The following is a 12,428-nucleotide window of genomic DNA, read 5'->3' as shown; positions in this document are numbered from 1 at the left end:
ACTTAAAAGGGAATAAAGTCATAAATTTAAATGTGGAAACGAAATAATAGAGTTTAGAGTTTACATTCCTTATACAATAATTTAGAATGTCCAATAGGGATACGAGAATGTTCCTTCCAAAAAAACAAATGAAAATTAAATAAATAAATAAAAGACAATGTACTGAGTATTTCTAGACGACCTTCACTAGCTTTTGAAGGATGTTCGGGTGGTGAACTATTCACAATCCTCTTGTTGACTGAGATCTGGGTCTTGATCCTCTTGATCTGAAATAGTTAATGAAATAGTGAGCTACACTAATCCAGTAAAAATATCACACTACGCACTGATACAGAAACTGAAGGTTTTGTAAAAATCAAAAAAATAACTAATTGAGCTCTTCATTTAAGTAAATTCATTTATCATAAGGAAAACTATTTATTACATATATTTACCATTGCGAGATTTCCAAAATTGACTTATAAAGATAATAACGCAAATAACATACCAATCTTATTTTCAAGTGAGTTATAACTGTAACGCCCAAATAATTTTAAATTATTGTTATTATTATTATTAATTTTATTTTTATTTATTTTATTTTATTTTGTTTATTTTAATTTAATTTAATATAATAATAAAAATAATAATAATTGTAAAATTGGGTAAAAATATTATTTGGATTTAATTGAAATTGATTTTGGGAAAAAAGGGTGAAAATTAGGATTCTAGGGGTATTTTTGAAAAGAAAATCAAAAACTGGGGGTCAAAACGTAATTTAGAAAAATTGTGCCCCGTCAACGCCATGTCAGCAGCCACGTCAGCGGCCCAGTCAGCAGCCCTGCCAACCAGGACCTGCCGCATGGCAAGACCACGTCGACCGGGGAACGGGCCACATGGGCGATCCGCGTGCGCGCGATCGGACTGCCCAGATGCGTCCCCGCGCGCACGGACGGCCCAGATCAAGCGTGCGCACGGACGGCCCAGATGCAATCGCACGGACGGCCTAGATGCACGCGCACGGACGACCCAGATTTAACCAAAATAGACGGCTGTGATCAAAATGCAAAAGGGTATAAATAAAACCCCCCACACCTGACCACAAAAACCCTAGCCGCCTGCCCTCGCCGGAGAAGACGAACCAGACGCCGGAGGAACCGGCCGCTGCCACCCGCCGCCGCACCGGGGAGTTTTTCGACCGCCGATCGAGGTAAATTTCATACCCCCGACTCGTTTTTCCACGCTGAGTTCCCCTGTGGCCAAATCGGAGCCAAAATCCTGGCCAAACGGCCGAAACCCAGCGGCGGCGCTGCGTCCCTCCTCAATTTTTGCCTCCGATGAGGCCCTTCCCGGCCTCCATTTGATGCAATTTTTATATCACCGTGATCACCATTCTTTTCTCTACAGGTTGATCGGAGCCGAATCACCAAAACACAAACCTTGCCGGAGAGCCGCCGCACCCGAGAGCACCGCCGCCGGTAAGCTTCGATTTTTCGTAATTTTTTAGCCCCCCGAGGGCCCTAGGGTTGTTTTATCGCAGGGACCGATGCAAGTGTGGCCGAATTCGGCCGGAAATGGAATTCGTTTCTGTTTAAATGGAATGAGGACTGCGAAAGGAGTTTTTCAGAATTGAAGAAGCGACTGACTACTGCACCCGTGCTGGCTCTATTGAGTGGATCAGGAGGGCATACGGTTTATAGTGATGCTCCTATCTGGGCCTGGGTTGTGTCCTAATGCAACCACACGCCCAGAGAGGCTACTTGGGAACTGAAATCAGAATTTAGAGTCCAGTATCCCCATCTATTCGATCAAGAGTAAGATACAAATTTAGGGGATCAAATTTCTTTAAGGGGGGGAGAATTGTAACGCCCAAACAATTTGGGCATTTTTTGTTAGTATTAATTTTATTTAGTTTAATTTAAAAAAAAAGAAAAAAAAAAAAGAGCGCCACGTCAGCAGCCACGTCAGCGGCCCAGTCAGCAGCCCTGGCCAACCAGGACCTGCCGCGTGGCAAGACCATGTTGAGGGAACGGGCCACGTGGGCGATCCACGTGCGCACGGATCGGACGGCCCAGATGCGTCCCCGCGCGCACGGACGGCCCAGATCAAGCGTGCGCACGGACGGCCCAGATGCAATCGCACGGACAGCCCAGATGCAATCGCGGAGCCGCCGTGCTGGAATTGCGATATTGGCCGAAAGGGGCCTGGGTCTAATTTGGAATTTTTTGAGACACGTGCAGGTACCAGTAGTGCGTTTCAGTTCCCCGAAAAAAATTCAGAGAAAATTAGGGACAGCCTGTGGGCGCACTGTGGAGCCGTGTTCGGACCCCGAAACGAGTAAGGACCCCTCACCCTACTTCCTATCACGGTATTAAAGTTCAATAAATGATAAAATGGTATCTCATGAATCAACAGATGTGTGAAATTGTTTTAAGTCGCTAATGGAGCCCGAGTCTGGTGTGTTTGTCTGTTAGCTGTTGTTTGGCCTATTTTACGGTTTTAAATGCAGTATGAGGTCTTATGTTTTTATTTCATAGTTTCGTGTACACATATTACTGTTTTATTTATTATAGTTGAATGACTGAGAACCCGATGTTGTATGTTGTCTTGTTTGGCATAAATTACTGGTTTGCTTGTTTGTTTGCGAATTGATGATGCTGACTCAGGAAAAGGGGAATGAAAGGTTATGTGAATTGATAATTGTATAATGTGGTCAGCCTGACTAGATATCCTGGGAGATGGTGGACGGACCGGGTCCGTAGGGAACCCTACCGGGATCGTGGTCTCTCATACCGGACGGGGTATGGAGATCTTATGCGTTTTGGCGCCCATACCGGACGGGGTATGGGGACGGCCCGTTTCACCCTCATACCGGACGGGGTATTGAGGTTTATAGTTTTGGCGCCCATACCAGACAGGGTATGGGGATGGCCCTGGAATCTGATTACAAGTGTTAAGGGTTCACGGGTAACAGGACCCCTATGGATCCCCATGGATACTAGTAGGCTGGTAAATAAGGAAAAATATGTTGTGTAATGATTGAGATGCAAAAGGCGTGATAAGTATCTTGTATTATACAGCTCATATGATTTCGTGATGATGATAATGTTATTACTTTCGTATATTGTTTTATGAATTTCACCGAGATAAGTAGATAGTAAAGGTTTTTATGTTAATAAACGAGTTTGTTGTAAACTATGCTCCATTGGTCCTTTTGTGTTTTCTACCCACCTTTACCTCCGTGACGGTGAGATAGTGTGATGTCTTTACTGGGCTGGTGTAGCTCATTCCTTATTTAATCATTTCAGATCAGGAAGACATTGTTCCCGAGCCCGTTCCGCAGGAAGACGGCGAAGGGGACGCCTGAAGACTCAGTAGTCATATTTATAGCTTTTATTTTCGAGTTTCTCTTTTAGTTAGTTTGTTCTTTTATACTTTGAGCACGTTTTTTGTTTTAGTGTAAGGGATGTTAAATCAAAATTTTTATTACGCTTCCGCATTTGACCTTTTTAATACACATATTTCATTTTAAATTTCCGGGGCCATTACAATAACAATAACTCTCCTTTTTTATTTGTCTACTGGTATCCCTGGGGGCCCATAGGGATGTCCCACTATACGTGAACTAATATCTAACATTGTCAACTAACTAACCGTCCCCATACTCAGTCCGGTATGAGCACCAAAAATATCATCCTTCAATATCGCGTACGGCATGAGGGTGAATCGGGCCGTTCTCATACCCCATCCAGTATGAGTGCCAAAAATACTATTCTTCGATACCTCGTCCGGTATGAGACAACATTAATGGTAGAGTTTTCTATGTACCCAGTCTGTCCACCATCTCCCAGGATATCTAGTAAGATTATCATTCATTAATTCACATGACCAAATAATTTTTTATTTGCATATTAATTACTAATTTCACAAATCAATCGTAAATCACATAAGACAAGCAATATATATATCAAGAAAGTACAATTGAATCATTTAACCTTTCTAGTATATCATCATGTATTTAAATCTGTAAATTTAACAATCAGTTAAACAGGACAATAAATAAATGATCAACCGATTTCCGGCTCCATTGGTAATCTGTAATTATTCTTATTCTCAAAGTTTTCTAAATTATACAAAATACCATATTGCCGATATTAAGCTTCAATTCCATAACAAAGAATAAGGTGAATGATTCTTACACGATTAATGTCTGAAATACCAAACTTTCTACTGCACCTACTAGTGGTCCTCGGGTTTTTTAAATTTTTCTGTGGAGATTAAAACACGTTTCACGTACCTAAAAATACCTCAAAAAATCCAAAATCGGTGTTAAAAACTCTTTTTGGCCAATTTTAGAATTCTGGCATGGCGGTAGTTTGCCTCAGCCTGGTCGTTTTCGGCCGATTTTATACCCATCCCTGCGAGAAAATATGTTAGGAGGCCTCAGTTGGCTGAAAAAATCAAAAAACAGAAACTTACTGGCTGCATAATTTTTTGGTGCGGCAGTTCCACCAGCTCACCTTCGCGACTGGGCATTTTTCTTCAGTCAACCTGTAGAATACAGAACGGTGAACATAATGGTAGAAAAATTGCACAAAATGGAAAATGGAAAGGGGCTCATCGGAGGCAGTTTCGGGTTTCGCCTGCGGTGCTGTTGGACTTTGTCCACAGTTTTTGGCTCATCCGCCGTTCTTTTTGCTCCGAATTGGTCATGAGGGTGCTCGGAATCAAATTCTGAGTGGATTTGAGAATTTTTAACTTTTTTGACGGTCGAATGTGGCTCTAGCGCAATGGCGGGCGGCGGTCGGCTCCCTTCTCCCACGACTGGTTTTTCTTCTCCAACGGGAGGTTGGCGGCTAGGGTTTGGGTTTGGTATGATGCGAGATATTTATACACGTCTCGCATTAATCTGGATCATTTATCGCGTTTGATCTCGACCATCTGATCGTGTTTAAAGAAGAAATGAATCTAGATCGTTCAACGTAATTTGATTTCGATCGTACAATCGCGTTTAAAGAGGGAACGAATCTAAACCGTTCATTGTGTTTAATCGCGACCATTCAATCACACTTGAGGAGGGAACAGATCCGGACTGTCTACGCGCGCAGGAACACTTCCGGGCTGTCTGATTGTGAGGCACGTGGATCGCCAACGTAGCCTCCCACATGACACTGAGTCAGCATACCTTACCACGCAGCGCGCTCCAATTCGTCAGGACTACTGACTGGGTGGTCCTATGTGGTGTAATTTTTTTAGTTACGTTTTGACCCCTAGTTTTTTATTTTTCTTTCAAAAACACCTTCCGAACCCAAAATTTCATCTCTTTTTCCCAAAATTATTTTCAATTTCGTTCTCAACCTATTTTTTCCATAATTCATATTAAATTAATTTTTATTAATTTTAAAATTATATTTTTATATATATTTAAATTTTAAAATTAATTTCAGATCAAATTCTGGGTTCAGATATTACAGAAAATATTACACTATGGAGCCATACAATTGCTTCATGTTGTATTTGCTCTTGAGCATGTATAGCTTGGTGCCATAAGCCAACTTTATGACATGCTTGGTGTTGTATTTGGGCTTTGTGAAGAAGTCTATTTTTGGTCAATATATAAGGTTTAATTTGATGCAAGTAGTGACTTCATTATTGACGGTACCTTTGCTATTTATTCATATTCGTAATTCTTTTTCTTTTTCACAAAATTGTGAGTTGTGTACTTAAAACGATTTTGTACTTATTATTAATAGAGAATTATAGATATATTGCATGTTATTTTAATATATCCATAATGAGAAAATACTCTCATATTATTATTGTACTTACTTATCACATACTACTAAATATTTTTACAATAAATTATTATGTTAAAAAAAATTAGATTTAACCACATTAATAAGGTAATATATGCATATATGCATACACTCTTAATTAAGAAGAAATTGTGATTATTTGTATATTATAACTAGCAAATGTTATTAAATATTCTTTGTAAAACCACAATCGAAATTTTTAGATAATCTGTGTAAATTATTATTTATATACTATATATATTTCTACAACATATATATATATGTAATACTTATGCCCAAAATTTAGTCCGGAATTAATTTTAAAAATAAAATAAAATAATAATAAATATATAAAATAAAATTTTTAAATTTATAAATTTTTATTTAATGTAAATTTAGGGGAAAAAAATAGGTAGATGATGAAATTGAAAATAATTTTGGGAAAAATGGGTAAAATTTTGAGTTCAGTGGGTATTTTTAAAAAAAAATCAAAAACTAAAAGTCAAAACGCAATTAAAGAAAATTACGCCACGTAGGACCGCCCAGTCGGCAATTCGAACGAACCGGAACGCGCCGTGTGGTAAGGCACGCTGACTCGGTACCACGCAGGAAGTCATACTAGCAATCCGCATGCCCGCGATCGAACGGTCCGGATGCGTTCCCGCGCGCGTGGACAGTCCGGATCTGTTCCCTCCTCAGGCACGATCGGACAGTCGCGATTAAATACGACGAACAATCCAGATTCATTCTCTCTTTAAATGCGATCGTACAGTTCAAATCAAATCGTGATAAACGATTTAGATTCATTTCATCTTTAAACGCGATCAGACCATCGAGATCAAATGCGATAAACGGTCCATATTTAAAGGAGACGGGTATAAATATCTCACTTCACACCGAACCCAAATCTTAACCGTCAGCCCCCGGCTGGAGAAAAAGAACCAGTCGCTGGAGAAATGAGCTGACCGTCACTCGCCGCCGTGCTGGAGCCACTTCCGACCATCAAAAAAGATAAAAATTCTCATATTCACTCAGAATTTGATTTCAAACAACCCCATGGCCAAATCGGATAAAAAAAAATGGCGAATGAGCCGAAAACCGCAAGTAAAATCCAGCGGCACCGCCGCAAAAAAAAACTAAAAATCGCATCCGATTAGCCTCTTCTCATTTCTCATTTCTCATTTCATGTGATTTTTTCACCATTGCGTTCACCGTTCTATTTTTTATAGGTTGACTGAAGAAAAAACTCAGCCATAAATGTGAGTCGGCGAAGCCGGCGTACTAAAAAATCCCGCCGCTAGTAAGTTTTTGTTCTTTGATTTTTTTTTTGTCAACTGATGCCTCCTAACGTATTTTCTCGCATGGATGGGTATAAAATCAGACCAAATCGGCCAAAAATAGCCAATCCCAGGCAAATCACCATCGCATGCGGCAGTGCCGTCGCCGGAGCATGGCGGTGTCACTGTACCAGAATTCCAAAATTGGCCAAAAGGTTTTTAACACCGATTTTGGATTTTTGAAGTATTTTTTGTACGTGAAGCGTATTTTAACCTCAGCATAAAAATTCAGAAAACCCGAGAACTGCCAGTAGGTGCAGCTGAAAGTTTAGTGTTTCGGACACCGATTCGGGTAAGAATATCTCACCTTATTCTATGTTATGGAATTGAAGTCTAATTGTCAATAATACGGTATTTTGCGTAATTTAAAAAGTTTCAAGAATTAATTACATGTTATAATGGAGTCAAAACTGGTTACTTATTATTGTTTGTCCTATTTAACCGATTATTTGATTTTATAGCTTTAAATGTATGATAACATACTGGAATTGGTAAAATGATTCAGTTGTGTTTCCTTAATGCATGTATTATTTGTCTTGCGTTGATTTACGGTTAAATTGTAAAACTTTGATTGGTTAAGTGAATGAGTGAATGGTAGTCTTATTGGATATCTTGGGAGATGGTGAATGGATCGAGTACATAGGGAACCCTACCGTGAACGTCGACTTATACCGGACGGGGTGTCGATGATTAATATTTTTGACGCTCGTACTGGACGGGGTATAAGAACGACCCTCATACCAGACAGGGTATTGAGGGATGATATTCTTGGCGCTCATATCAAACAGGGTATGGAGACAGCCGGTTAGTTGACAATGTTGAATAATGGTTCACGCGTAGTGAGACATCCCTATATACCCCCATGGATACTAGTAAGCAAATAAAAAAGAAAAATTGTTATTCTTGCTTACTTGAAAATGATATTAGAATGTTATTTGAATTATTGTCTCTATAGATCGGTTTGGAAATCTCGCAACGGTAAGTATGCAATAAATAGTTTTACTTATGATAAATGAATTTACTTAAATTAAGAGTTCTATTGGTTGTTTTTATGATTTTTGCCAACCTTCAAATTTTTGTATCGGTGAGTAGTGTAATATTTTTACTGAGTTAGTGTAGCTCACCCCTTCATTAACTATTTCAGATCAAGAGGACAGATCCAGATCACGATCAACAAAGGAGTTGTGAATAGTTCACCACTCGGACTCCTTCAAAAACTAGTGAAGATTATCTTATGATGCTCAGTTGTTTACTTTTCGTTTATTTTTTTATTTTCGTATGTTCTTTTAAAAATGACATTTCTGTAGTCCTATTAAGTATTTAAAACTATTGTGTAATGAATGTAAATCTTAACTCTATTATTTTCCTTCCGCATTCAATTTATAATTTTATTTCTTTTCAAGTTCGAAATCGTTACAATATAGATATATAATTTTTTAATTAAAATTAATATTTTTTATTTATATGATTTAAATAAATATATGCATGGTAGTGATATATTTATAATTCTTGAATCTGTGTCCCAATTGAATCCCAGCAACGACTACAGTTACATGCTTGTATTTAACTAATTATTATGGCCAACTAATATGTAGTAATCATCTCTTAAATAGTTGGATTAATCTATTTATGGAGTTGGTTTATGCATAAACTGGTTTTTTAAGACTAAATTTTAAACACATAACTGATAACTAATCTCCAGTCTGTAGGTTTACTGGAATTCAATTAATAAAATTAAGAAGCTAACAACCATTGCATTTTAGCTATATATCCTATTTATTCAACGTCTCTGTATCATCTTCATTATTTTCTATTGGAACAATGGCGAGGGAGATTCTCGGCAACGACATGGAATGCATCGAGCTCCCGCCTCCGGTCAATTCATTTGGCGTATGGGAGCGAATGAAGGATTTTGACGATGGAAGGAAGATTTGGGACTATTCTTTGCCTCTTTTACTCTCTTTTATGATTCTCTTTTTCTCCACATGGCAAACAATTTTCTTATCCCTCAAGCGGATTAAAGCCACCAAATTCACCTCCCAGGTTGCTGTAAGTACATACATCCATGTATATATTTATATATATTCCTCTTCTTACTTTCTACCTAAACATTTTTAGTTTCTGGGTAATTAGGGACTAATTAAGTTTATTTGCATTTGGATTTACCAGGCGGGTTTGTCATTGTCTTTTCTATCATTAATGCTGGGCAACTATAAGACATTCAGAGATATATTCTTCCCTGCAGATTACAGGAAAAACGTAATAAGTACAATGGGGGCATTTGGTTACACAATGTTCTGGTTTCTAATGGGAGTGAAAATGGATTTGACTACGGTTTTTAGAACGGGGAAGAAGGCGGCAGCAGTTGGGATCACCTCTGTAATAGCGCCTGCTATATTTTCTGTACTCCTTTTCTGGAAAGTAGTCGATACAAGACCAAATTCAAGGTCAGGATCATCAACTTCAGACACTGGGAAAGCAATGATAATAGGAATTCAATGTCTGTCATCATTTCCAGTCATTGCCAACTTCTTAATGGAGATGAAAATCCAAAACTCAGAACTGGGTCGATTAGGGTTAGCATCAGCAATTGTGAGTGACTTAATTGGGTTGATTCTTTCAACGTTGTTCAGCTTTGCTAGAGTGTTTTATTTATCATCAGCAAAAAGGGCAATAGTGGATTTGGTGGCTGTGTTTTTTTTCTTTATTTTCACTTTTGCGGTATTACGGCCAGCCATGTTCTGGGTGATTAAACAAACACCTGAAGATAAGCCTGTAAAGAATGCTTATGTTTACTTGATTATTTCGATAGTGTTTCTGTCTGGTGCATATTGGGGTTTGTTCGATCAGTTTATGCCAGTTGGTCCTTTTATTATAGGGTTAGCTGTTCCAGATGGTCGACCTTTGGGATCTGCCTTGACAGAGAAGTTTGATTACTTTGTATCCAGTGTCTTCTTGCCTTTCTTTGTGGTCAATACTTCCAGATATGTGAATTTGAAGATGGCTGGAGATTTTAATGATCTCAAGTTGATTATTCCGGTATTTGGAATCAAGTTTATGGCAACATTCGTTGCAGCATTGGTTTCTAAGGTTTCTTGGAAGGATGCTGTTGCCCTTACTCTTGTTATGAACACCAAAGGATATGTTGAGTTAGCAGCATATGCTTTTGGCCTTGAACAGAAGGTAATTCACTTATCTTTATATGCATATATATGTATGTAGACATAGACCCTTGTTCTTTTCTCTAAATAGTTTTGTTCTTTCTTCATTTGCAGTTAATCGAAATGCATAGTTTCACCAACTTGACACTTTCTCTCTTTGTGGGTTCCTACTTCCTTCCAGTCTGCATCAGAATACTTTACGACCCTTCGAAAAGATATTCAGGTTACCAGAGAAGAGATATAATTCATCTGAAACCTCATTCTGAGCTTCGTATACTCTCCTGTATTCACAAACCTGATAACATAATCCCCATGATTAATCTCCTTGAAGCTTCATGTCCATCAACTGATTACCCCGTTGCTGTTTATGTGCTTCATCTGATTGAGCTCATTGGTCAGGCTTCTCCTATTTTCATATCCCATCAATTACAAAAGAAAAATGTCGGCAACCACTCTTATTCAGACAATGTGCTTATTTCTTTTGATCAATTCCAAAGAAATTTCTGGGGTCTTGTTCATGTCAGCATCTTCACATCTGTCTCCTCTCCCAAACGAATGCATGAGGACATATCCATGGTCGCTTTTGACAAACTCACATCACTTATACTCCTTCCTTTTCATCGTTCATGGTCTATTGATGGATCAACAATTGTTTCAGAAAGTAGTATGATTAGGAACTTAAATTGCACTCTCCTTGAAACTGCACCTTGTTCTGTTGGAATCCTTGCTGATCGTAGTCGAATAGAGAGAAAAAGTGTGAGGGAATCATCAAAAACCTCCTATCAAGCTTGTATGATCTTCTTCGGTGGAAAAGATGATAGAGAGGCTTTAGCATTAGCCAAGCGCATGACGAGAGACTCAAGACTCAATTTGACTGTGGTGCGCATAGTTTCTGCAAATCAAAATACCAATAAGACCTCACATTGTAGTAGGATTCTTGATTCAAAAGAGTTAGAGGATATTATGCACAATAATTTAGGAGAAGAATATGTGATCTACATAGAGAAAACTGCAAAAGATGGGACGGAGACTGCTTTGATCCTTCGATCGTTGGTTGATGAGTTCGATTTGTTTATAGTTGGCAGAGGCACCGCCAAGGAAAGTGAATTGACAAAAGGTCTTGATCAATGGAGTGAATTTCCAGAACTGGGAATCGTCGGAGATTGGCTTGCTTCTCCAGATCTTGATAGCAGAACATCTGTCTTGATAGTGCAGCATCAGAAACATATACACAGCTAGAATTTGCTTTCAACTTATTCATCACGTAGAGTTGTAACAGCATAGGCTGTAGCTATATGTACACTTTTATTCTTTTTTGCTAGTTATTGCTTATTATGCAAATTTTTTGTTCTAGTTTAGCAACATGTAGGGCAGAATGTAGTAGAATTCAGTTGCTCAAAATCTGGAATTCATTCTCAACCAGTTAACAAGAGAAAGCTTCAAATTTTTTGTGCATTTGTTTAATCTTTTGAATTGGGCTTAAGGGGAAAGGGGAATTTACTAAATGTTTAACTTAAAACCAAAAATTTAAAATCATGAAAAAGTTAAATGGCTATTTGGACAAAAATGGAGTGTGAGATCACTAAATTTGAGTATATTGATTCCATTTTTATATATTTATTATTTTTAAACATGATTACATTGTCCTCTCCTACATCTATTTTAATATATTGATTCTAGTTTTAGTTTTAGTTATACTATTTCTATATTTGAATTATTTGTTTTCAATTTAGAGCCACTTATTTTTTATATTTATGTGTTTTGATTTTCATTTTAAATTAAAAACAACAATTATATTTAGAAAAAAAAAAAGATAATCACTAACAAAAAAACAAAAAAAAAAAGGTGATAGCAACTGACCTATTTTATTACTAATCTATTTTAATCAAAAAGTTTATAAAAGAATTAATGAAAATTTTAAAAGAAAAATTTGTTTAACTCTCATTTAACTAATTATTTGTAAAACTAATTTAATAAATGCATGTGGATTAATTATTTCTAAAATTCTTTTGTAAAAAAAACTAGCTCAATTCATGTATGTAAGGTGATTTAGAGCATCACGTACGTAAAATTGATTTAATAAATGAATAAAATTTAATTATTTTTAAATTTATTCAAACATCATCCATATGATGTGTAAAATTAATTAGATGCAT

General features: G+C 37.5%; 1 protein-coding gene across 1 annotated transcript; it reads left to right on the top strand.

Moving 5' to 3' along the window:
• The first annotated feature begins 8,792 nt into the window (after positions 1-8,792).
• LOC110822238 (cation/H(+) antiporter 4-like) lies at positions 8,793-11,742 on the top strand. The gene is made up of 3 exons (XM_088213278.1): positions 8,793-9,160; positions 9,281-10,294; positions 10,387-11,742. Exons 1-3 carry the CDS (start codon positions 8,933-8,935, stop codon positions 11,509-11,511), a joined length of 2,367 nt encoding a protein of 788 aa, XP_088069404.1. The 5' UTR covers positions 8,793-8,932; the 3' UTR covers positions 11,512-11,742.
• The last annotated feature ends 686 nt before the right edge of the window (positions 11,743-12,428 follow it).

This window comes from Carica papaya, chromosome 2 (genome assembly GCF_054855325.1).
Source record: "Carica papaya isolate Zhongbai chromosome 2, ASM5485532v1, whole genome shotgun sequence".
NCBI classification, from domain to species: domain Eukaryota; kingdom Viridiplantae; phylum Streptophyta; class Magnoliopsida; order Brassicales; family Caricaceae; genus Carica; species Carica papaya.
This window is presented reverse-complemented; position numbering and strand designations above follow the sequence as displayed.